The following is a 25628-nucleotide window of genomic DNA, read 5'->3' as shown; positions in this document are numbered from 1 at the left end:
TTTCAGTAATTCAATAATTTATTCATCTAAAAAAGTGTGTAAAAGTATATAGCTCTCATCCACAAGGTATATATGAATGACATTTAAAATGGAGGTCTTTTATTATTATTGTTTCTTTTTATCAAAGTCTTTTTTAGTGTATTGTACCAGCGATATACTGTAGATTTAAAATGAACTTCACATTTTTTTTTGTTTTCTTTCAAATTGTCGGCTATATATAAAAGAAGCTCACTGCAAAATGCTCAGAGGAAAAAAAAAAAGAAAACAAAAAGAAATTCAGAACTCCCCAGAAATGTACAGCTTTTACATTTAAAAAAGGTTCTGAAATATACATACAAGCATGCTGGACATTCCCCACCCTCCCACTCCCTTTAGCTCAAACAACTGTAATAATAATTCTGATTTAGGCATGATTTTTCAAAGTTAGAAATAAAAAAAAAAAAATAACTTTCTTCACTCTGTAGGAAAGCCAGGGCTTGTACATTTCAGATTAATTCAGTAAAAAACTCACAAGTAAAATAATGCATATTTAAGAGAAATATTATACAGAACTTCTCACACTGAAGTACATAAGATTTTTCTTTAAAATCTATTGCCATTCATTTATTTTGCACAAAAACGTATAAATATGTCACCAGCTTCTCTTAACTTAAAAAAATTAAATAAAAGACACCAGATGAAAACTACTCCTTGCTGCCCTTTTTTTAATTTCTAATTTTTGCTTAGAACCAGGTTTGTGGGGAAGAAACGCCCCTGGATAAAAACGGCCCATTTAAAAACAATAAGCAAAATAATAATCCAAAGTTCAGATGAATCCTGGGAACAAATAACCCCAAATGGTAAAAGATTACAAATGTTTACTTTACATTGTTTTCCTCCCCAAGTTAAATTTTTTTATACAAGTTTACAATCTTCATCTTTTTATGCTCTTCAAAAGGCCTTGAGAATTTTCTTTTCTGATTAAGAAAAAATAGTACTGCAATATTTTTAAAGTCAATTTTACACTGTACACATTAGATACAAATGGTTTGATATCAGATTTTTTTTAACCTATACATTGCAAAGAGGACACCCACACGGAGGGGTGGAGCAGGGAAGGAAATAATCCATTTACAGGTTCCTCTCCTGCCTTCACCTTCTCATTACACAAGCAATTCTTTTTTTTTTTTCCTTTTATTATTTTATATAATTTGTTTTAAATGTTACATTATCTCAAGAAAAATACTTTTTAAAATCATAGAATTTCATTTTTTTTAACCAGAACATGAAAGTTTTTTGGAAGAACTCTAAACTTGGTAGTTTTTCTTCACAGCCAGGGGAGGGGTCACCCAGCCTGATCCAAGTGCCTGACCCTGGCCCCCTCCTGCTGCCCAGTGCACCCCCAGAAATGAGGGAACGGGGCTGGAATAGGAACCCCTGGGAGCCTGGAATGAAGGAGTCATAAAAATACTTCAATTAGCCATTAACCTTCCCAATGGCGATCATTTCACTAAACAAAGTAACTTTGCCACCACAGTGGTGTAACTTCAAGTACTAATTTAATGATATAATTTTTAAAAATTATTTCTTTGAAATAATATTCCTATAGTCAGAAAAAATACACCAGATTTGTGACTGATTTAGTGTAAACAAAAACCGTGTTTTTGGATATGTACATGGACGAGTCTGCCCAGAATTAAAGGGCGACTTGGCTTTCAGTAAATACTTTTCTAGCATCATTAAATTTACTGGAAATATATTTCAATCACAGCTCTACAACAGATTAATCTGCCACTTTCCACTTGCCCTGAACTGGGCTTTAAAGTATTTTTTCCTCCCTACCTCCCTCTCACTCTTCTCCCTTAGGTAGTGTTATCCTTCATTAAACACTGGCCATTCCTTGCTTTAACCAGGCTAAACACAGGGGAGAATTCCTTAAAATACAATATATCCTTACCAGAACACGCTTCCCCTTCCCAGACTTTGATTGTTATGAGCTTTTTTTGATTTCCAGGTCAGAAGAGTGAGAGGTCTGTAGATAAATAACCCTACAGTGGAACGGAGCTGGATTTTAAGGTATTTCTACTGTTCCTGGTCCTTTATAATTTATTCCCTCCCCTCCCCAAACCTAAAAATAAATAAAGTATCTCCAGACCATTCATATCTACATGGACAGGTAACAAATGCATGCATTCATCCCAATCCACTCTGACAGGAACTCCAGGTAGACAGAAAACTCCAATATTTATACGAGACTACAACTGTGTGGTTTTGTGTTTGTGGTTTTTTCCTCCTGCAAAGTCCCAGTTTACGACGATCAAACAACAAAACACCTGAACTGGTCACTACAAGGTGGTTTTTACTTGGAGGGCTGACACTGCTCATGGGTCTTTATCAGTTCCTAATGCAAAAAGATCGTGTAGTCTTCCTTAAAAAAATAAAATATTAAAAAAAAATAATCACGCTGACCAGTAGTTACCGAGCCACCAAACTAACACTGGCTTGAGGTTACTCTGTGTTCACTGTTCTTGGATGTTCCCAGATTTTGGACTGAAGCTGCCAGAGATGTTAATGGGTAGTTCAGTTTTGAACACTGCAGAATTCACATGTGCTTTTGGAGGAACAGAAGCACAGCACAGGACTGGTCTGAAGAGAAGCAAACGGAGCTCTTTGCAGGTCGTGGCACGTTCCCGGGCGGAGGGGAGAAGCAGCCAGAAGAACAAGTGCTTGTGTGTGTCCTACAGGATGTTCATGATGGCGTTGTAGAGCTGGGTGAGCACCACGAAGTGCACGGGCAGGCAGGAGCTGCGGTCCTGCGTGGCCGGGTTACACGTGAGCCAGGACAGGGCGTTGTACTGCTCCAGCACGAACCTGCACAGGGAGGCAGAGACGTCACAGCCTGCCCGGGGCGAGGGCTGTTAATGGCTCTCCTGGACCTACACCCTGACAGAGCTGCCAGTGTGTTGGCAGAGGAGCCTCACTGAAAAGCAGGAGGGTTTAGCTTTGCTATGTCTGGTTTGCATGAAGGCCCTCCCAAACACACACAGAGTCTGGACTCACAGGGGTTCAAATGCCACTGCTGTCAAAGCCTTGGAGATTGAACAGCTCTGCCTCTCTGGGCACCCTGTACCAGTACTTGCTCGCACTGTTCCTGTGATCCTCTAATTGCAATTTCTCATCTTGTAACTTGTGTCTGTTGCATCTCATCCTTTCCCTGTCCACTGCATTCTTGTTTTACTCAATACCTGGGACACCTGTGAGAGCTCAGTCCTCCAAGAGGATGCAAATTCAGATCTTCTATAATAGTACACCCCCAATATCCTTAGATTAGACATTCCTGCTCCTTGCTGATGTTTGTTTGTTCGCTGGGATGTCCCACACTGTGTGCTCTTATCACACAGAACTGCGTCCAGTCCCCAAAGGTAGGATGGAGGCAAAGAGGCCCCACATCATCCTGGACAATAAAACACACACCCTACATGCATTCAGGAACAGTGTCTCCTTTATACCCCAATGCTAGCACAGGAGTGTCAGCGAGTGCTTTTATCTCCTGCTACAAATCCACTGGGTTCCATGAGGTAAGATAATGAGTGGCACAGCTCAGATTAGATGCCAGGGGAACAGAGCACTCTGTGTGTGGGGCAAACCATGATGTCCCCCTGGCAAGGCTGAGCTGTTCTGAGTTTGCTTGGCATCATTATGCACAGCAGAGGGAAACCCACAGAATTCCCCCTCCAAGCCCTGCTCTGGCATCTTGGAGGAGGAAATGCCCCAAGACATATAGGGCATGGCAGGGCTAAAAGGTGCTGATAAGTAATTGTGATAGGTTGGAAAGGTTACTCTGAAACCGCTGAGCTCAGTCCCCAAATGTTTAGGGCAGAAATGAAAACCTAAAGGGTGTTACCTCAAGACATCTGATGTAGTTTTAGAGTCAAGGGGGTGAGGAACTCGCTGAGAATTTCTGGCAGGTAGAAGCTCGTCTGTCTGCGCTACAGAGATGTGGTGGTGGAGAGAGGCCTGTGCAGAGGGAAAGAGCAAACATTAACTCCTCATACAGCAGGTACTGCTAAGGATTCCCAAGAAACATCCATTGTGAATCACCTCAGGACAGCGTGGGAAGTTGGCAATTCTGTGTTGAACCCCCCATGACCACGTGTATTTCCAAATTAACGGTAACGTTTTTGAATAAATGGACTGGAGTCCTGCAGTTCTAGAGTGGGAGGTCTCAGGTTCACTCTGACACCACAGACTCCAACTGCAGCTTTTACAGGCATGGAAATAGCAATGGATAATGAGTGCTCCGTGTGGAGCAAGACAGACCTTCAGGAAGAGGGGACACTGGTTCTGTGCCTGAGGACAGGAGGACCAGAACCACTGCGGGAGGTTCTCCGCTTTGGCAGTCGACACAAAGTACCCCAGAGCCAGAGGCTGCTGCTTCAGCTCTTCGGGGGCTTCTCTGGAGAGGAGACGTTCACCTTGGCTCTGCAAGACAGGGAAAAGGCAGCTCTGGGGGTGTTGTCAATACAGCCCACTCCTGGAACGGTGACTTCATTCGCTAATTACTGTCCTGTGACAAATGAGCCCTCCTTTAGTCAGTCAGGAATCTTAGTCAAAATTACCCAGGCCCTGCCTTATTCCCCTGTAGTTGGGTTCTCCAGGCTTATGTTTCAGAAGCACTGTAGATTCCCAAACAGCTGGGAAAGCAGTTCGCTTCACCGTTAAATGTCAATAGGTTAAGAAAAAAAAGGCAAAGATTCCACTGCACAGAAAGCAGCTCAATTACAAATCCCTCCCTGCCAATCCCTTCCAGTGGGTCTGGCGAGGAATCCAAGGCAGGAAAAAAGCCTGGAGCAGGCAGCACTGGGAGCCTGGCACACGGGGCTGGTGCCCAGCCATCAATTATTGCCCTGACCCTGGGCCCACGGGGGGATGATCACACACTGCTGCTCTGCTAAAGCCAAACATTACACTGCAATTACCAGGCCTGGCTTAATGGTTAATGGGAATTACTCAGGTTCAGCTGGAAGGGGCTTGTCCAGGGCTCTGGGCTCAGGCCATGAACCTGCCAGGGCTGCTCCCAATGGATGCAGCTCCACTGAAAGCAAGCTCTGCATGGAAGTGGGACAGAATGGATTGCTGAGGGAACTGGGGAGAGAGAAAGTGAGGAGTTGTGATTTATGGCTGCAGGGTTTGGCAGCAGAAGTTAGAAGTTTTCATTTGCCCACACACCAGTTTGGAGTAACTGGGACAGCAATGTGCTGTTACTGAGCCTTTGATGGGAGAGTTGCACAATCCACACGAGGTGGTTGTGGACTGAGCTCACAAAATACAGGATTAGTATTTCTGTGGCTGAGGCAGGAGGCATTTCTTCCTCACTGACTGTATTACAGCTCCACTGAGGCATTTTGGCAGACTTTGCAAGGGAAATACAGGAAGGACTCTCTGCTTCCAGGGGTAGGAAGGACTACCACCACTTAGTCAGTCATGTTCAGGAGTTAGAATTCTGATCTGGAGATGTCTCATTGACATGTCAAAAATGGTATAAAAGTTACCGTTTCTCTCATAAAATACTGTATTATTTAATAAAGAAGTAATATGCTACTACTTCAAAGTTAATGTTTCTAGAGCAAAAATTCACAGAAACTTGCAAAGCACAAAACTTCAACCTAATTGTGATGAAAACCATTTTAAGAGAACAGCTCAGTCTTACATGATTAAATGTAGGAGTGAAAAAGTTCCACCAAACCTGATCCAAGCTAAGCCAATTCAAAAAAAGAACTACCGAAAATAATTTGCATTTTAAGTAATCACTGATGTTGGAACTGACTTTATAAAAGCCACTTCAAACAAAAATAACTCCCAAATGCTGTGTGCTCTGGGCTAAATATTCCTAAGAAAACAACATCTGCATAACCATCCAGCACCTGCGGAGTTTCCGTGGGCAGAGTTTCATCACTGGGAGAATTCTCTCCCTCTTGCCTCCCCTGAAATCCATGTGAACAGGGCTGTCACAGCTTCCCTTCTCTCAAAGACTTGTCACTTCATGCCAGAGACATTCCATAGGATTTTCCAGGAAAGAAAGGACGAGTACAGATTAAATCTATGCAGGGTCATCAGCTATGGCTGTGCCACACAAAAATAAAGCTGCTCTCCTCCTGCTCTCTCCCCCTCAATCAACCACCAACAATTAACTTGGAGGGTGCAAACAGCCATTGCAGAGACATCTCCAGCAGTATTTAACTTTCAATTTTAACCTGATTTTTGCTTGCTGTTGAGCTAATTACATGTCAGAATCTAAAGGAAAAAGATTTTGTTGGACGATTTGGGTCTTTTTTTGTATTTTATTTTAAGCACTGTTCCCTATGGTGCTCCAGCCTTACCCTACTGTGATGGTAGTGAGATCCCACTCCAGTGCCAGATGGTGATCCAGGGGAAGGAACTGGGGAGGAATTTGGTGAAGAGTGAAGATTCCCTGTTATCAGAATTCTAATGTCATTGTCCATGTCATCTGGGAATGGGAGGTCAAACATGTCATCTGAAAAGGAAAAGAAAGGAAAATGATTTCCAATGTGCTATACACTTTTCTCAAAAAAAAAGTTTATAATTTATTGCTTTTCCCTTTAATTTATTGACTTTCCTTTTTTTCTTTAACATACTCCCAAGACAGATGAAGGCAGAGATAAAGATTTTAATGTTTATTCCCCCCTAGAACCTTTGACTGCAACCACACAGACATGAAAGGGAGAGTTGGCAGGCAGCTATTGGGATAATGAATTTTAGCAGCGGCCACAGAGTGAACAGAATTCCCATTGTAGCAACTCCATAAAATCCAGACTGAATTTTGTAACAGAACAACTGACACCTCTGTGCAGTTGGTCACAGAGACCCCTAAACAAAACACTTGGAATCATCACACACAGCTCCAGGTGCTGCTCCTCAGGCTCCCAGGGCTGCACACCAGCTCCAGCCTCTGGGAACAGCCCTGGCAGCTCCAGGGAAACTGCCCCTGGAATCTGTGAGGACAGCAAGGCCTTCCTCACAGCATGGGACTTGTGATTCTTTCAGACACAGCACCAGGATCCACAACAATAGCCTTTATAGCCCACTTTCCCCTCAGGAGTTCCACACAGCTCATTAGCATAACTGTTTGGATTCATTTGGTTTATGTTAATATAGGGATACAGGGAAGATGTGTCTGCCTTTTGCATTCCATTACTCATCATCTGCACACAGGTTACAATACTCTGAGTAAGTTATGGGAGAGAAGGATAGATAAGGCACCATCAACACAGAGCCAAAAATTGCAGCATCACAATATGGTTTAGGAGGGTTTTTCTTATCCAGATTTCTCAGCAGGAGAAGAAATCCAAGTGTATAATGACACTTAAAGTACATTTTAGTAGGTAGACAGGGACAGCAGGAGCTGTCTGAATTAACTGCATTAATTAGAATTGTAAACAAATTTATACTATAACACAAAACCCTAAATAGAAGTCATGCGTCCTACATATAACAAACAATAAAAAACAATTTCTCTTGAAAAAAAAAGAATTTACTCCATATAAAATGGAAAAGTATGTGTGTCCTGAACTAATTTCACCTGAAACCCCAGTATTGAAACAAGCAGGTGGTTGTTTTCCTTCATCTCCCAAAGAGAACCTCTGGATTGCTGGAGCAATGCTTTAACTGAAGTTTATTAACTTGTGTCCTACAGCCTCAGTAAACAAACCAGAGCTAATATCATGCTCTGCTTGGCCCCTAGAGCAGAAATGAGCTGGCTAATGGCAGCAGGAAGCAGCTTAATCATTAAGTAGAGCAGAGTTAAGAAAATTAAATTTAACACCATTTTGGAAAAGGCCATTCTTGTACCTGACTCTAATTAACATCTGCAGCACCGACGGGCAGGTTAATGCAGGTTAATGTTTGTCATGCTCAGGAGGGATCCTGGTGCCTCCTGGGACAGGGATTGAGAGGGGCAACTTCCCTTCAGAGGCCCTGGGACATTCCAGGAGGGACAGATCAAAGCCTTAAAAGCAGTAGCCTGCCTTCCTCTCTAGCCCAACTGCCCTCCTCATTAATACAGCCACTGTACGTGTTTGTCGCTACTTTTAGTTTAAATTGCTTTGCACTCATTTAAAGGATTTGGGACAAAGCAGGAAAACGCTTATTTGGATATAAAGCATTAACCAGAGTCTTGCTGACTCAAACTGCAGGTTGAGTGTAAAAGCACTCCAGGGGCACCAGGAAATCTCAGGCTGGGATGTTTTCCCTACTCAACCACAAGTGCCTCCTCTGTGTCAGCTCTGCACACACCAGGGCACGATGTGAAACACGTCTGGAAAACAGTGGCTGGCCTGAGCAAGTCACAGCAATCAAAGCACACTGTAGTCTGTGCCACGCGGTGCCTTGGCTGGTCCTTGTCCCTTTGGGAATAAACCAGTGTGACTCTGAAAATACCCTAGGGAGAGCACAGCCTCCCCCTGTAGCTAAAGCCCTGCATGGTTCCCTTGCTGGGGTGGTGTGTGGTCTGTGCAGAACCCCGGCCCCCTCAGGGGTTTATTCCTGCCCAGCTCAGCTCTGCTGACACCCTGGAAAGGCCCCAGGGGATTTCCCCCTCACTCACCGTTGGTGGGGCTGAAGCCATCCTCGTTGGGGTAATTTGCAGGTGCCACCTGGATGGTGGCGGAGGTGGGGAACACCAGGATGTGTGTGCAGGAGGCGTCCTGGGGGGTGTTGAGCTGGGACGACTGCAGGTTCAGCGCCGTGCTGCGCCCGAACACCGAGCCCATCGTCACTGCGTCTGTGGGGACAGACACAACAGCACGGGTGGTCACTGCATCGCCTCCCAAACATGTGCTCTGTGTCCAGGGACACCCCTGCACATCCCACTTGCTCTGCAAACGCACAGACACAGCTGAAGGGCCTTATCTTCAAAAGATTACATTGCTGCAAGAGCCTGACATTAGGATCACCAGCCCCACCTCTCCTGTCATTCTGCTGGCCCTTAATCAAATATTTACTTGTTAGATGAGCAAGTTAAATTGACTTTTTGCACACATCTCTGTAGAATTATGAAATGCACCCCACTTTGGTCGATATGAACACCAACACAAAAATAAAGCCACACAACAATAAAGTTTCTCTCTCCTTCTTCTCTATTCTTCTCAATTATCCACCAACAATTAACTTGGAAGGTGCAAATAGTCAATGCAGAGACACATTCTTTGGCAGTATTTAACCAGCACCTTTAATTTTAACCTAATTTTTGCTTGCTGTTGACCTAATTATGCATCATGATCTAAAGGAAAAAAAAATCTGTTGAAGGATTTGGGTCTTTCTTTGTGTTTGTTACTGTGATATGAAAAAAGCCTCATTTGCCATCTGTTTTCTCACATTACAAAATCTCTGCTTTGAAAATATTCAACATGGTAAGTAATTTCCAAGCTCAATTAATTCTGCTCTGTATTAGTCTTTTCTTTCTAAAAAAAACCCCAGAATGGCTTGTAAGGATATGTTAAGGATGTGTCACCACATACATTAAAAGGTATGTGCTTGGGTAAAACAACAAAGGGAACCTCAGCATTAAATTTCACTTCAACTTAAGCCCATGGACTGCTGCTTTTAAGTGAACTCTCTAAATAGCTTCATCATGTGAGAAGGCAAGTGGGCATATTCTTATTCCCATTTCCACAGGCTCCTACTCATTCCCACTGCAGCCTCCTCCAGGCACAAGGGTGTCTCTGACACCACTTCCAGCCCATGGGAATTGGGCTGCCTGAGCCCATGGGCTCCCCAGGGAACAGATCAGCACTTTGGCAGGGGCCTGCAGTCACCTTCCCTCAGGAGACTGCTCTCCCCATGTAGCATCTCTCCATGGTATTTTGGGGAATTCTGCTGGCTCAACCTATTTTCTGCCACACGTAGCCATGCTAGTCAAGTTCTTCTCAGAAATCCCAAGATGAATGTGCCTAAGTGTGAAATGTGATAAAAGAAGAGTTTTGCTGGCATTGCCATAGTTGGCTAAAACATACCTGGCATCACCACGAATGATCCCTGTGGCTCCATGGCAACGAGGCAGGCACTGAGGATGGAGGGGGAATCTGCTGCAGAGATGCCACACATGCGGCAAACCTCCTTCAGCTGTTTGCTGATTGTCTGCAGGGAGCACTCCCCGAGCAGGATACTCCAGTCTGCAAGGGAAAAGCATCATGGGAGGACAGAGCTGATGCAGAGCCAGTACCCACCTGGAAACAGCAAGACATTCCCAATACTTGGCATTTCCCTAATCCCAGATTCTCCAGGACTGACTCCTGTGCACACGAGGGGTCTGGCCCCACAAACTGAGCGCTCGAGGAGTTCCTGTGGAATGTTTTTATTCCATGGCAGTCTGTTGGTTTTCCTTTGTTCAATACATTTTTTTCCAAGACCTTTTTGTTTGTTTACTGATGTTTAGGTTGAGGAATCACAGCTGAATCCTATCTCTATCCCTGTGTCAGGATAACTTCGTTCAGAACTTTCTCTAACCTCTGATAAGGCCCCCGACTTCCCTTGGAAGGACAGTGTGCAAATCCTGCACAACACGAGGGAGTAGCATCAGACCCAGGGCACAAGCAAGGAAAGGTTTATGGAAACCAATACAGGATTTCAGTGCCAGGGCAGGACTGCAGCCAGCTCTCCTGTAATCCATGCTGTCATGGCCCAGGAAATTCCAGTTTGGAGGATCCTGGTGATTTCTCTGCCAGGTACTTTACACTCTGATCCACTTGGTCAAGTGGGCATCACTATCAAGACAGCAATGGGTACCAAGGGAGAGAAAGGGCTTCAGCAGCTCTAGTGTTGATTACAGACTCCTAAGGAGCCCTGCCTGGGAAGCCTGGGTATCTGGCTTCCCATCCATGTTTGCCCTCACTAAACTCTGGCAAAATAAACAACAGTCTATCCTGTCTGTGATAGAATTTGGCACACCTTGTTTACCTTTTGTAAGGTCATGGTTCTAGGAAGCAGAGACAGGACTTGGGAAGGGTTAAGCCAAATTCACCCCATCTAATGCCACTGTGTGATGGCAGAGTCTCAGCAAGTCTGCAGGTGATGCAAAACTGAGAGGAATGGCTGAGTCCCCATCCCTGGAAGTGTTCAAAAGCTGTGTGGATGTGGCACTTGGGGACATGGATCAGTGGTGGCTTCAGCAGTACTGGAGGACAGTTGGACTTCATGAACTCAGAGGGCTTTTCCAACCGAAACAGTTCTGTGGTTATGTGATTATCACTCTCAATTTTGAAAGGTTTGTGATCAGGTCAGAACCATCCTGGGTCCCTGTCCCACTCCACACCCTGGGAGTGGCAGCCCTGACAACTGCACACCTTTCAGCTCCCCGTGGCCCAGGCGGCCCAGGCGCCCGATGACGACTCTCCATGGCAGGGATGTCATCTGGACAATGCCAATGCACCATTCCCAGAGCTTCTGCAGCCCAATCTTCCGGGCAGACAACTTGCTCCTCCTTGACCTGCAGGGGAAGGAATTAAACACAAGAGTGAGAGGACAATCAAGGCCAATATTCAGATTTCTGTTCTAATTATGTCACCGTTTACCACCTACAGAGTTCTGGGCAGTTATGGATATTCTCAGTTCAGTCAGAGAGAAAAGGAGAGACTTCTACCAGGCTGAGCCTGGGAAAGAGTTTGAAAGGAATGTAAATAATTCATTATCTCTCTTGCTGTTCACATTGTTATACATATGTTCTGCCACCATGTGCCATTCACAGCGCACCAATGGTGTGAGATGTTTTTATTTTAAGACCAATGAAATTGGTCTGCACAATGTTCTCTATAAAATGAGTGATGTATTTGAAACAAATCAGTTCAGTTCTCTTCTTGCCTTCTGACTTGGAGTCTTCATCATTCCCGTCCTGCCTCAATGGCGACAGGCAGTCCCTAACTTAGCTTTTACTACTACTAACAAGAAAAACTATGTGTCTGCTTTCAATACTGCTACTGCAGTGCCATCAAACTGCTGAGCAACACACCAGGTGTTCCTCAAGGTAAGATTTGTAAGCAAAAAAAAATCAAAACAGATTGTAAAACAAGTGTAACTCAGTCACGTTTCCCTGTGCAGATCTGAAAATCTGGAAGTGTCAAGTGAAGTGTTCTCACTGTAACCCCAGCATGATCTCCTGAGCAGGAAAGGGGATGGAAGGGATGTGCAGGGAGCTGGTGAGGGATGACTCCAGAGATGGATCCATGGGAGAAGCCAAGGGCAGTGAGTACCTGCTGGGCAGGTCGATGTTGACAATGCAGGTCTCCAGCAGCTCCCCGTGCAGGTCGGTGCAGGACGCCAGGAGCCAGCGCTGGTCATGGGACAGGCAGTACCCAACAAAGAGCACGTTGTATTTCTGACTGGCCTCTCCAAACGTCTCTCCCAGCTCTGTCTGCTTGTCTTTGATGGGGGCCAGGATGAAAGGAGGTGAGTACAGCTGGATTGGGCTGGGCCTCTGCAACAGAGTCAGCACAACCATCAGGAGATAGATCAGAAACTACTGAACACAAGGAACACACACACACACACACACACACTGGCAGTGAGTACAGAGACAGGCAAGCGTGAAACAATGGGTAAATTCAAAGCATTCCTAGTCAGGAGGGAGACTGAGAAAAGGGGGGTTATAGACAATTCACTGCTGCCAGTTAAAGCTGATGCACTTCAAACCCTATCTAAAGATTTCTTTTTATGTACACGTAACCCAGGGTATGAAAGCAGTCTTTGGACCGGTCTCTGACACAGGCAGGAGTTTAAACCCCCTCAGCTGTCAGATCCTCCTGTCCCTCAATCATCTTTAGGCCCTTGGCTGGATTTGCTCCAGTATATCTGAGTTTCTTGTTCTGAGGAGCCCAGAAGGGAGGAGTACAAGCACCTCCCTGGCTGTGCTGCAGCACCTTCCTAAGGCAGTCCAACTGCTGCTCCTTGGGAGCATCCATCATGTCCAACAGGACCTCCAGGTCATCTTCTGCAAAGCTGCTTCCCACATGGGCACCCCAAACACATCTTTGCCTTGGAACTCCTCTCTGGAGAACACACCAGAGGAGGGGCCTCACCAGACATGTTTCATAACTAAAAAACGGTCTGGGTATTTTCTTAATTCTTCAGCAAAGTTTGGGAGTCTGCAGTGCAGACTGAGAGAAAATGTATAAAATGCAATAAACAGAGATTAATTAAATGCAGTAAGTAAATGCCAGTAGGTTTGGCTTTGCAAGTAGGTTCTTAAACCCTCCTAAGCAGCTCTTTATGCCAAGGTAAATGTTTAAGTCTTTCATTGGTCCATTAGATCGAAATAAAATATTCACAGTTATCTTTCAAAGAATGCAAAACATTCAAAGAAAGTAGGATGGATTATTCTTCCTTTGAAATCCCTGAAATTCCAGAATCAGGGCTTTAATATTTACAGTTTAAAACAGATAAAAGATAAGCCCATTGAAGAGGGGGATTTCTCCATTACCTCAGGGAATTAATATAACATCTGCAATTAGGCACAGGAACTCCTTTCATATATATGCATATATATGTGAATAGAAATAAAGGCTGGGTTTAAACTCTGGTTGGAGCACTATAGATTGAAACCACAAAATGACTCAGAATCCCAACTAGCAATGTTCATTTTCTTTTCTTTCACACTTTAACCTCTTACTTTATGAGTCAAAACCAAAAACTTAAAATGTTTTGAAAGCAAGTTAGCCTGATGTTTTTGTTACTATTTTCTATTCCATATTAGCTTGCCTTTTCCCTTTATATCATCGTCTTCTGTATCTTGGAAAAAAATCCCCCAACAAGTATTTTCTCTACTCTTTGATATTTGAGGAAAGTGGTAACAGTTTATGAACAGACTTTGATTTTCTTGCCACCCATACCAACCTCAGGATTTTTGAGGGTCATCTCAATGCTGGCAGCTGGCCCAAAGCCTGTGAGGGACTTGATGTGGATCTGTGTGGGCAGGGGCCTCCTGCACTGGCAGTACACAGAGAACGCCAGAGACTTCAAGTGCTGAATGTAGAAAACCTGTTCATCCTTCATTGTCTGCAGCATGTACTGGCAAGGCACAATCTGTGGAATTCAGACACGCAACAAAACAGGGCTGAGAGGCTTCCAGGAGCTGCTCATTAATATCCAACCAGATCCACACAGCCATTAGTCACCAAACACCCAGCACACTTTGGGATGCTCCACGATTTGCATTACGGGTCCCTTGGCAGGAGTGGCTGCAGCAGGCAGGGACTGCATTCTCTGGGACAAGACTGCTTCCATCATAATGAGAGTGAATTTTAATCCATGAAACCCAAACACTTGTATTCAAACACCCTGAATTTTTTACAAGTGTTTTTCTGGGCAACATCTTCACTTGCAGGTGGCCTGAATCACACAGTCCCTGAACACTGTGTTCAGGCAGGTTTGGCTCCATGGCTCAGGGTCAGGAATTGTTCGCTGTCCTTGTGGGAACTGGCACTATGGTGTCGTCCTTACAGAGGGGTGTAGAGGGCGCAATTAAGATTCTGTTACAATGATTTGTGTGGTTATTTCCCCTTTTCAATTTAGTTCCTAGTGGAAGATAGCAGCCTCAGCTGCTGCTCAGTTTCAAAAAGTCAAGGAAAGCAGCCCACAAGGATTCACAGTTTCAACCAGCAAGAACTAGAGCTACAGGGAGATTTACCTGGGAGATGAGTTTGGGGGTTAAGACCCAACTACACAACAGGAGCAGGAAGGAGAAATGGCACAACACTCCTTCAGAAGGAAACAATGCGTGACAAAAACCTGGTTTTCAGATTAAACCTATTTTAAGATTAGAATTAAATCCCTGTATCCTCACTGTTTTTATCTACTGGTTTTATTATACAAGTTCTACTCGTGGCTGTTAGTGCCTTTCCTTTTACAGTGAGATCTTTGGAGCAGAAGCTGTCAATATAAAACATTTACATTGTTGCCAACACTACAAGACCCAAACAGATTCTTTCAACAAATATTTTCAGTAGTAATAAAACTTAAGTGTCACAAAACTTTAAATATTTTTTGGTTCTTGCCTGAACCTTCAGAACCTTGGCAGCACATTCTACTTACTAAATGTGCCTGTGTGTTTTTAAAAGCCAGCTTCACCCAAGGATTTCGGGAGCTGGGCTTTCCCCCTCTGTACAGGAACGGTAATAAAGCTGCAAACATTTGGGTTTGATTTATTTTGAAATAACTGCATGTTGAATGTGCTGTGGTACAGCTGTGAGAATACAGTGCTGGAACTGGATCACGTTTCCCTTGACTTAGAGAAAATTGCTGTTTTGACTTCAACTGGCAAAATGTATTTTGAGGAACAAAGAGTGAATGCGGAAACAAACCGCACTGAGGAAAAGGGTCAGTGTGCTACAGCCTCAGCTCCGATGGCAGTGCAGAGGTTACACAGTTCTTGTGTTTCAGACACCGTGGTATCAGTGGCTGCTTTGGGTTTCGTGCCTCTAGGTCTGGATCAATCAGCTGCCTGCAGCCTACCACAATATGAACTTGTGGATCTGATTTTCAGTTCATTCCCAAGCCTGAAATGTTTTGGTGACAGTTTGCCCCATCCTTTCAGGGGACAATGAGGTCAAAACTATCAAAAACAACAGTTTTCCATGGCCAGCTTGAGACACAAGAACTTCCATTTTTTTTTTTAAACTAATTTGAAATACCGTTAAACCAAGGTGAGCAGACATGGATTAGGTGCACAGAAATCCTTCCCACACTGTTCCTGCCTGTGCCCTCTGGCCTCCCATTCCCCCCACATTTATGGAGGCTCAGCCTCTTCGACAGGAGGCCTGGCAAAATGCAGCCAGCCTGGGCAGGAGGCCAAGAGCTGCCTCTGGCTGCACAAATTAAATTCTTCAGCAATTCCATAGTAAGTAACTGTTTTTATATGCCAAGTTACATGGTAAATTATTTTTAAGAAGCAGATAATAACAATACAATAGTTATATTATACATTAAATGTCTGGTTTCACGTACTTCTTTTGGATTAAATAGTATAAATCAAGGGAATATATATAGCAAACAACTCAACATGTAAGCCAATCAAAGGAACAACTGGCCAGTTTTGGCAATGGCAACTCGAGTTACAACTTAAATAATTGAAATCCCTCTCCAGGAAGCATTGAGCAGATAGGATTGCTGGGACCACAGGACAGATTCGATGCAGGGATACTGTGGCTGCTCTAATTAATTTCCTCATCAAAGCAAACACAAGGGGTTGTTTTTTTTTATACAGACTTGCATTGTCAACATAAAAATTTGTAAATGCCACCTACATTTCATGCCTTCTCTCTCATTTATCTCTTTTAGCCCAGTGTCCATATCACAGGTGTGCTGTGACACAGAGACTCAGCGTGAAGATACAGAGGAAGGCAGAATTACCTGGAGAATGAAAGAATTCCTCATATTCTCAGGCAAGTTGTCCAACATTTCTGTGTAGCATCTCATGAGGCTCAGGAGCCAGAAGTTGGTGGAGGCAGACTCCTCGTCGGCGGTGTAGGTGAAGGGGTCCACCATGTAGATGACCACGGCGGGGGGGTAGGCATTGCTGTCCGCAGCGTCCGGCTCCGTGGGGATCCCGATCCGCTCCCGCTCCGACGTGCTGGGGGCAGAGCCACAGCGTGAGTACTGCTTGTGCCTGGGGCCAGGCTGAGCCAGGGGGAAGGAAAGCATGAGCAATGCTGGCATCCAGAAGCAAAACAAAAACCCATGAGGACAGGCATTGAGATGAGTTGTGCTCACAGCAGCTCCTAATCCAAAGTACCTGGGGTTAATCAGGCATTAAAGGTACCCCACAGTCTAACAGCATCTCGCTGAATGCAATCAGACCAGATTGTACCTGAAGAAAGCGGAAGAGCTGACTCCTCAGCTGTGTGTCTTTTCATGTAGGTGTGTGTCTGCCTTTCGGTGCAGTTTAGGGTTTGCTTTTGAGAGAGGTGGAAGGGGAAGAGTAGGAGTTTACAAGTGCCAAAGCAATTCATGGAGCCTGGGGTCCTGCTCAGGTCCAGGGAAGGCTCCACTGGCAACAGAACGAGCAATTGGGAATTTCTTACTTGGTAAAATGCTCCTCTCGTGCCTCAGCCAGGAGAGCAAGGCTCAACATCTGTAAGTGATCAAAGCACTCAGCCTCTGTCAGAAGCCCCTGCAGCTGCTCAAAGGGTGTTTTGCATAGATCAGGGAACAGATGTCTCAAGGACAAGCACAGCTACAGCAGGATGTGGGCATTTCCCTCTCTGTAACACACACCAGGACCATCAGCAATGTGCACTACCATAAGAGTAATGGAAAACATGCTGCCTCAGGAAGTTACTTATGTACAATGCTAAAAAACCTTTTCTTAATTTTTATGTGATGGATGGCTGTTCATAATGAAGTCTTTAAAAAAGTTGTGCTGCCCAAATTTATTTTAAAGTAACAGGACTACAATTGTGTCTCCTGACCTCAGTGTGCCTGCTTGCAAAACAACACCTGCAATGCAAAAAAATTTGGAAAAAAAATCCATGGCTTGCATTTTGCATGTGTTAATGTTGCAGGTGTGATGGAGCAAGAGGCACTCAGCTCCACGGGGTACCTGCAAGTGCCAAGCCACAGGTGTGGCACAGGACCTGACACACCCCATGTGTTCCTGGTGCTGCGAGGGCAGGTGGAGGGTCCGAAGGCAGCTCCACACCCATGCAGCTGAATCAGGCTGGGATTCTTGTGATGAAAAAGGGGAGGGGCGTTTTTTTCCAGCTGCCCTTTGTCAGTGACTGCTTCACACAGAACAGGCCCTGCTCCGCTCCCACCTGCTCGGCTGTGCTGCACCTGTCAGAGGGGCCTCTCCTTTGAAGGGTTTCCCTAAGGCTTAGAGGCTGTCTGAGCACCGGACAGGAGATCAGAGAGCAGCACTCTGAGCCATGTGAGCGCTTACCCTTCCTGTCCCTCTTGCTGCTGCTGCGGTAGGGTGGGGCCCGGCTCGGTGTCTGCGCCGGGGCCCGCGCTGCCCTGCGAGCGCTCGGCTGTGCCTCCCGCGGCACCGCTGCTCTGCCCCGAGCCGGCGTTGCCGCTGAAGCCCGGCGTGGAGGAGGTGCCCATCTGGCTGGCGCCGGGCGTGGCAGAGGACGCTGACAGCTGTGGCACCGAGGAGCCCGAGGAGGACGCGCTCCCTGCCGGAAGGCTCGTGGTGCCCGCGCTGGGCGTGGAGCTGAAGGAGCTGCCCGTGGCGGGGGCCCCAGCGGCGGCCGAGAGACACGAGGAGGAGCTGGAGGGAGCGGGTGCCGAGCTCCCGGGAGCTGCCTGCGGCTGGCTCGGAGCCGGCGTTTGGTACTTGGGGGGCAGCAGAAGGCTGCTGTCCAGCTGCAGGGTGGCCAAGTAAGGTGCTGGAATGGCACGGAAAGAGGGATTAATGACAGTCAGATCAAAAGAACCTGCATCAGCCTGCAAATCGGATGACGTTCCCTGCACTTCAACAACATTCTGAGAGTACACAAATGCTACGAGAATTGAATCTCCATGACCAGTGTTTGCTCTGGAATCCATTTCTCAGGGTGTCAGTTCGAAGTGATATGATTCAATTGTCTTTAAAATCAGGACTGACTTTGCAGGCCTTTGGGACTTTAAGCTGGTACTGACACATTCTGCTCTCTGGCCAAATTGTGGCAATAACAGCATTGCATGGTGCTCAGCTCTGCAGTCTCTGGCTGAAAAGCTTAGAGTCATTTCTATCTGAGCTACAATCATGGCAAACTTAAATGTAGTGATTTCTGCTATGAGATACCACAGTGATAAATGAATATTTATTATTTATTTGCTCCCCGAGGTGGTGGTAAATCACCAGCAGGGAAGTTTCCAATGCTGCCCCTGCCAGACACCTCAGGTGTGAACTGAGCAGCCCAGTTCCTCACCTGGCTGGGCACATGCTGCTTCTTTCTGTGGGGAAGCCTGAGGTACTTCAGTAGTATTGTAAAAACTTCTCAGCTTGCCATAATTCCTGTGTCTCGTGCTAAGATCTCAATTTTCAGTCACACACAATATATGTTGACTCTGGACCATTCTGGGAGGAAACAGCCATGTCTGTTCCCAGCTGAAATCAGGTGACTCCAGGGACTCAGCCAGGAGAAGTCAGCTAATCCTACCCCAGGAAATGTTACACCCTTCCACACTCTCCGGTTCTACAGTCCCTCACCAAACGAGTGTTCCCGAGGCTGGTGTAGAACAGGGCAGGGTGCCATAACAAAACCAACCAAACTGATCTGTTGAAAGTGTCGCTGTTTCAGGGGGGAAATAAGCATGAGGTCCACTTCAGAGTCATGTGGTTCCAAGGATCCACACACAGCAGCCTGAGGCCCCAGGCACCAAGGACACCAGCACCTCCTCTTCTGCCTCTGTGTGAACTCATTGCCTCTGCAGAGTCCCAGTGACCTCCCCTGTCCTATAAATACACCTGTACACTGGAGGCTGCCGTGACACGGCTCTGTCACACAGGTGTGATGAGATGTGTCAGCAGCAATAAACCAGATCCATGGACACCTTCAGTCTGTGTGGAACACCTGCCCCATCCTGGGAAGTATTCAGGGCCAGGTTGCAGAGGTCTTGAAACAACCTGGTCTGGTGGAAGGATCACAAGGGGTGGAACAGGATGAGTTTTATGGTCCCAACCAGACCAGACTGTCATTCTGTGATCTTTGTGATACACAAACACCTTATACCAAACTGACTTTTCTAAAAAGATAATTTGAATCTCTGACGCAATTCCCCAGAGTGAAAACCAACACAACTTTCTGAAGCAAGCAAATTTAACATGGAAGAATTTAATATAAAGCCTTGTAATATCTTTTAAATATTTAAACAGACCATAATCTGCATCTTTAGAAAACCCACACTGTGGGTTTGCATATGGCCCTCAGAGTCCCCAGAGCCGTGGGGTGTCACTCACCGAGGTGATGGCGGCAGACCTGCGCGTAGAGCTTGAGCCTGGAATGATTGTCACAGTCCTCGGAGCCCCAGGGCTGGCTGAACCACTCGCTCACCAGCTCGTCCGTCAGCTTCTGCGCCACGCTCTTGCCCACCCGCATGATCCCGTCCCGCAGCACCTTGCAGATGGGCTTGTGCTGCCCAAGTCTGCACATCTGCCAGGGGAGGGAAGGACAAATGCCCGTAAGGAGATGCCAACCACCCCAGGATGTTACAGAGACTGGGTTGTGGCTGAAGCCCCTCATTCTCAGCACACAGCTAGGGGCTTCCTAATAAATATCTTGTAAAAAAGAGTCGCATTTATCTGTTGGCTTGAACTGCACAGCAAAACTAAAGTTACAAAGGAATCGGACATATTGGGGAGTACATGCTAAAGAAATAAATGGTTCTATCCCCATCCTAGCAACTGTGAGAAAACAACAGCTTCTTTAATGTGCTCATTGCTCTTTAGGCTTAGTAGAGCCATCGCCGGGAGGCTGCAGCTCTGTTAATGCCAGTGCTGCCTCCTCTGTGAAATTAATGTGTGCTGGGAAGAGCAGACAGCATCAAACACCCCAAAATGCCCAGAGAATCCCAGAGTCACTCAGACAGCATTCTTGGACTCTGAAAGTGCAGAAAACCCTCAAAATGAAAAAAAAACAAAAAAAACAACCATATTCTAATAGTTGTTACTTTAAACCCCATGCATTTTTCCCAGTGGACATGCACTAGAACAGCAATGACACTTAAGAAGCAATAATTCAGTGTGGTCCCTCTTTCCAACCTCGTATACAGCACTCAAGTCCCTGAAGAAAGTTTTGGCTCCGTCGAGCAAGGCCTCATTTTCCGGACACACCACGATGTAGGCGACATCCCGATGGCCCCCGTAGGGGTCCAGCAGGAGCCTCTCCCAGAAGGGCAGGGAGAACGGAGAGATTGTCAGGAAGTCCTTGTCATAGCCCACCAGCAGCGTCGGGATCGGGAGAGGCTCAGGAGATTCCTCAGAGCCTTCACAGGAGAAAAAACAAATAAAGAAAACAATGTTAAAATATCTGGTTTAACTGCAGTGGGTGTCTCTGACGGCCCAGGAAGTGGGTTCTTTCACAGGAATACTGGAAATCACTCATCCCCTGCTGAGTGTCCTACACGTTTTTCATGGAGTGGAAATGGTTATCAAGGCTGTGCCATGCCTGATAAACCATGTGCTCCCAGCCTTTCGTCTTGGAAAAGATATTTAATAAAGGAGAAGGAAGATTTATATCGTACTTAAGGAATGTCATATAATCAAAGCTGTTGGCCAAAGCAGAGGGAGCTGAACCAAGCACCACTTAAACTTTCCTAGAAAGCTGCAATAAAACATCTCCCAGTGTACTCCAAGCTCATGTACTGCCCTTCCTGAGGCTTCATCTCCTGGTTTTCCTTTGTCATATCCATAACCATAGCCATGGAGTTCCTGTTCAATCACAAGTAACAACAGGAACAGACAAAATCTGACCTTACAGCTCTTCATCCACCTCCACCTGGTTGTGTAAAATTCCTGATGCTTAGAGAAATTCATTCCCAGGTATATAATACTACACAAAGTTATAATTCTAAAAATTGCCTCCTGCCCTTCTCCATAGGATGTACTCCAAGCACTGCTGTCCCCACAGAGAGGATTATTACCCAGTGTAACAGGGTCTCTCCCAGATACTGCCTCAGTAGAAGAAATATTGCTGAAAATGTCAAGCTAAAATACACCCAGTAGTTCCTGCAGAATATAATTCAACTTTATTAAAAAGTCAGCATCCAGTAAAATTCACTGACTTTCCATCAAAGGCTCTGCTCTGCACTCTATGGGAATTTTGGTGCTATTCTCTGGTAACAATTGGCAAATCCTAACTCTTCAAATTACAAATGCTGGGAAAATTATTAGAAGTGCTGCTGGTGGGGCACAACAGCTTTAGACAGGAACTGGAGTTACCCCCAGTTGTACCAGCCCCAAGAAAAGCAGCAATATATTAAAAACCAATAGAAAGCAAAATGTGGTGGAGCTGTAGGGAAAACATTAAACCAGACTGCACTGGTTAAGCCTGAAATAAACTGCAAGCAAGAATTACAGGTTGGAATGTCAGTCGTTATTCTGCAAACCTACACAGGCAAAATCTGGTTCGTTATTTTGCATTTTACAGAAGTGCCACTTACAGCCAGGAGATACTGAGACTGAAACTTCTCTTTAAGGCTACGAGAACCTGTGTGGGGAAAGCATTCCCAGTTTTTTGGGATTTGTAGAGTTCACACAGGCTCTGTTCCCATTATGATGTGGCTCATTTCAGCAGCTCCCTCTGTTCCCATTTTCTCTACACCAGGTTGCTTTGGTCTGAGCCAGCCCACCTTCAGGTTGCGGGGCTGAGCCTCACCCACAGTTTCTGCTCCCTGTAAATGTGCATCACCTGGAGGGGTAAAACCTTCACCAGGGCATCACAAAGGCCTTTTGAGGCACTTTAAACCTCTGTGATGAGCCTCCCACCCCATGACCTTATGAACAGCCCCTTCCTATCATTTCCAGGAAGCTTGCACTCTAACTTGGCACAGAGCCCAGTGTAGGTACCATAGGTCCCCCGTCCTGCCATCTTATGGAACTGCTGCCAGGTGAGCGGTCCCTGCACGTGCTGGATGTTCTCCCAGGTCCTTCCTGTCCGCTTCTTCTGGATGGCATCCTGGAGAAAGGGCTGCAGGGAGAGCAGCATGCGCACCACATCCTGGGAGGACAGCATGCTGATGTCCAGCACTGCAAGGGACAAGGAGCAGCAATCACTTCAGGGAGGGACAGCAATCCCTCAGACACAGCAAGAGCTTTGGCGGATTGTTCCTCGAATTGCTCTGCACACTGCCCATGGAATTTGAACAACTCTAATTAGCTGGATGGTACTCAGTGTGCCATTTCATGGCATTTTCAAAAACATTGCTGTCACCACAGCAATTTACACACACATTTCAGTATCACTGGTGTCCAGCTCAGGTCACAAGATGTCAGAGCTATATAGCTTCAGTATACAAACAAGTAATTTTTAATTATAACTTTTACCCCCCTTGGTACTTTTTCCCCTTATTCCCCTCTAACTCAAACAGAGCAATTCTCTTCTGCTGACTGCTCATACCCTTCTCCAAAATCAAAAAGGGCCCCTAATTTTGCCTCCCCCCAAATACCTGAATTTGCTTCAGATTTGTGAACTTTCACAGACTCAGTCCCAATTTAGGCTGCAAAGTCTGAGGACAACTAGATTATTGGTACTTTAGATGTAATTTACAATCTTTCAGAAATCTACTTTAGCATATTTTTAGTCCTGTCATTTCCCACATTAAGATGATGTGGATCACAACTAAACAAATTTACAGAGGTCACAAAACATTCAGAGACAAAAGGCTCAGCTATGCACGTACCGTTGCTGTGAGGCCAGGAATGGACAGTGGCACTTCGGACAAGGGCTTCGTCCACCTTGCCCCCTGTGGGGTTGTCCACGTACTGCCTGCCCTGCTCCAGGGCGTTGAAACATTCCACCCAGGAGTCGTTGCTGTCAGCCTGCAGCCGGTCGTAGCTCAAGTTGACACAGGGCAGCGTCTGGCGGTTGTTGGAGGCCATGTAATCCAGGCAGCTCAGCGAGGTGAAGGGCTGCGTGTGCTGGTTCTGCAGCAGCAGCAGGAGGCTCATGGGAGGCTCCTGGCTCCTCCTGGCTCCCTCTCCCATCTGCGAGATCAAGTTGCTCTGGCAGATCATCAGTCGCCTTTCTGCAGCCTGGCCGATGTCCGAGGTCTTGCCGAAAATATCCAGCTCATCCTCGATGAAGAGCCCGGAGTTGTAGCCGAGTTTGCGGTTCATGATGGCGCTGAAGCCACAGGTGCAGCGGTACTGATCCTCGTTGGAGGAGTCGGGGATGTACAGCCCCACATCGGCGCCCTTGATGTTCATGTTGCAGGCGCAGATGCAGCAGCTGTCAAAGTTCCTGTCCTTGAAGATGTTGAGCACGGAGTCAGAGAGGATCAGGGTCACGTACAGGCTGTGCGCCTCCGGGATGGGCTGCACCGTGCCCGGCTCCACCGAGTTGAGCGGCCGCGTGGTGGAGGGGGTGGAGGCGGGGGAGCCCTGGTCCGTGCTGTCGTACTTGACGGAGCCCTGGCCGCTGGCGGTGCCCCCGCCTCGGGGAGTCCTGGGCGTGCGCGGCGTGCGCGGCGTGGGCACCGAGAAGCGCGGCGTGGCCGGGGACGGCAGCACCCCCGCGCCGCTGTTGCTGGCAGGGGCCGCGCTGTTGAGCGTCACCGGCGTGCTCATCTGGGGCGTGCTCATCTGCAGGTAGTCCTGGTCCGCCAGGCTGCCCACGCTGGGCACGTTGCTGCAGGGAAGGGATGGGAACAGAGACCCGTTCTGTCAAAGCTCATTTCTAAATACAAGGAGATAGTGGAACCTGAAGGGATTCATTGAAACTGCAGTAAAGAACACTCTGGTCATAACCTTGACTCATGGCTCAACAGAACTCAGAATTCTCACCAGAAGCACCACTGTTTCTTATCATTGTGATAAAAAGTATTACTTCACCCTCTTAAAGATTATTCTTATGGCCTAAAACTCAAACGCTCTTGAGAACAATTTCCAGACAAACGATCAAGTTAAGATTTAGAATGTTTGCAACTTTTTTAGGGAAAAAAGAAGGAATACTCGCTTTTATTTTAAACACCACTATCTGTGAAGAGACACAGATTAGTAGGAATGAAAGTATTTCAGAGAGATAGAAATCTTTATTTTAGAAATGATCACTTGAAATAGCTGTCAAAAGTCATACGTATGGCTCTGATACACAGTGTCACCTCATGGACCCACTCTGTATGATTCTATAAATTCAAATCCTCATTTCGGATTACACAGTCTATGGCACAATGGGGTATGTTCCATTACAAACTCTTAGTCCAGTAAAGCTAAGAATCATATTTTTGGGTCATCGCCATTCATGACTGAGTTTTATTACTCTGTTTTTGTCAGTTCCTGCCAAATTCAAGTGACCACAGAACAGTTTGTACATGCCCATGTGATCTGTCTTCCATCTGCAAGGACTCGTTTCAAGAAACAGGTAATAAGGGGCCAATCAAAGAAAAAGATCTTACTTTTCTCTTTCCACATCACTTCTAACCTGCTTACTTTTCTTGTAATGTGTTAATTACATATTCGAATGAGGAAAGAGTGTAAGATCTCAATGAGTCTCTGGATAAGGAAGGGGAAACAGGATTTTTCCATGTTTGTCTGTCCTCACAGTATATTTTGTGTGTCATTGGAAAGGACTAGCATTTGAATGCCCACCTATCATTAGAGACTTGAAAAGGAAAACACTGAAGACCTCTTTCCTTACAATAATTTTATTACCTTGAACTGATGTGTGTCCAACTCAAAGCAGGAGAGGGAAAAATAATGAAGCAGAGTCTGAAGGAGTTGTGGAGCTGCAGCAGAGTGCGTGCCTCAGACTAATAAGAAAAGGTGACCTAGAAACCCTGATTGGCAATCACCACTCTGTCGGAAGCCTGCAGTAATAATCCTCACTCTAATTGGATTAGATTGAAAATGAAAGGGTTTTTTCCCCCAACAAATACCTGAAATTAATAACCAGCTCAGGCCCGGTGCATCAGTTACTATTATGAAAAAGCCTGAGAATTAAATT

General features: G+C 46.0%; 1 protein-coding gene and 1 long non-coding RNA gene across 10 annotated transcripts in view; one reads left to right on the top strand and one right to left on the bottom strand.

Annotated features, from left to right (window-relative positions):
• MED13L (mediator complex subunit 13L) overlaps positions 1-25628 on the bottom strand; it is a 170909-nt gene continuing 145281 nt past the window's right edge. For all 9 annotated transcript variants that reach the window (XM_068208888.1, XM_068208892.1, XM_068208890.1 and 6 more), the window contains 15 exons: positions 23368-24314; positions 22535-22714; positions 20729-20952; positions 19928-20120; positions 17924-18371; positions 16396-16615; positions 13882-14070; positions 12243-12466; positions 11340-11482; positions 10011-10169; positions 8603-8779; positions 6360-6514; positions 4300-4461; positions 3884-3996; positions 1-2850 (listed from right to left, as the gene is read on the bottom strand). In XM_068208888.1, the coding sequence (XP_068064989.1) occupies positions 2718-2850; positions 3884-3996; positions 4300-4461; positions 6360-6514; positions 8603-8779; positions 10011-10169; positions 11340-11482; positions 12243-12466; positions 13882-14070; positions 16396-16615; positions 17924-18371; positions 19928-20120; positions 20729-20952; positions 22535-22714; positions 23368-24314 (3667 nt within the window). In that variant the 3' untranslated portion in view covers positions 1-2717. The remainder of the gene's footprint in view (positions 2851-3883; positions 3997-4299; positions 4462-6359; positions 6515-8602; positions 8780-10010; positions 10170-11339; positions 11483-12242; positions 12467-13881; positions 14071-16395; positions 16616-17923; positions 18372-19927; positions 20121-20728; positions 20953-22534; positions 22715-23367; positions 24315-25628) is intronic.
• LOC137484780 (uncharacterized) lies at positions 11480-15024 on the top strand. The gene is made up of 2 exons (XR_011005025.1): positions 11480-12016; positions 12091-15024. It is a non-coding gene; the product is annotated as an uncharacterized lncRNA (long non-coding RNA).

The sequence above is a fragment of the Anomalospiza imberbis genome, chromosome 18, assembly GCF_031753505.1.
Source record: "Anomalospiza imberbis isolate Cuckoo-Finch-1a 21T00152 chromosome 18, ASM3175350v1, whole genome shotgun sequence".
Lineage (NCBI taxonomy): Eukaryota > Metazoa > Chordata > Aves > Passeriformes > Viduidae > Anomalospiza > Anomalospiza imberbis.
Note: the sequence above shows the minus strand (reverse complement) of the source record. Positions and strands in the feature narration are given on the sequence as shown.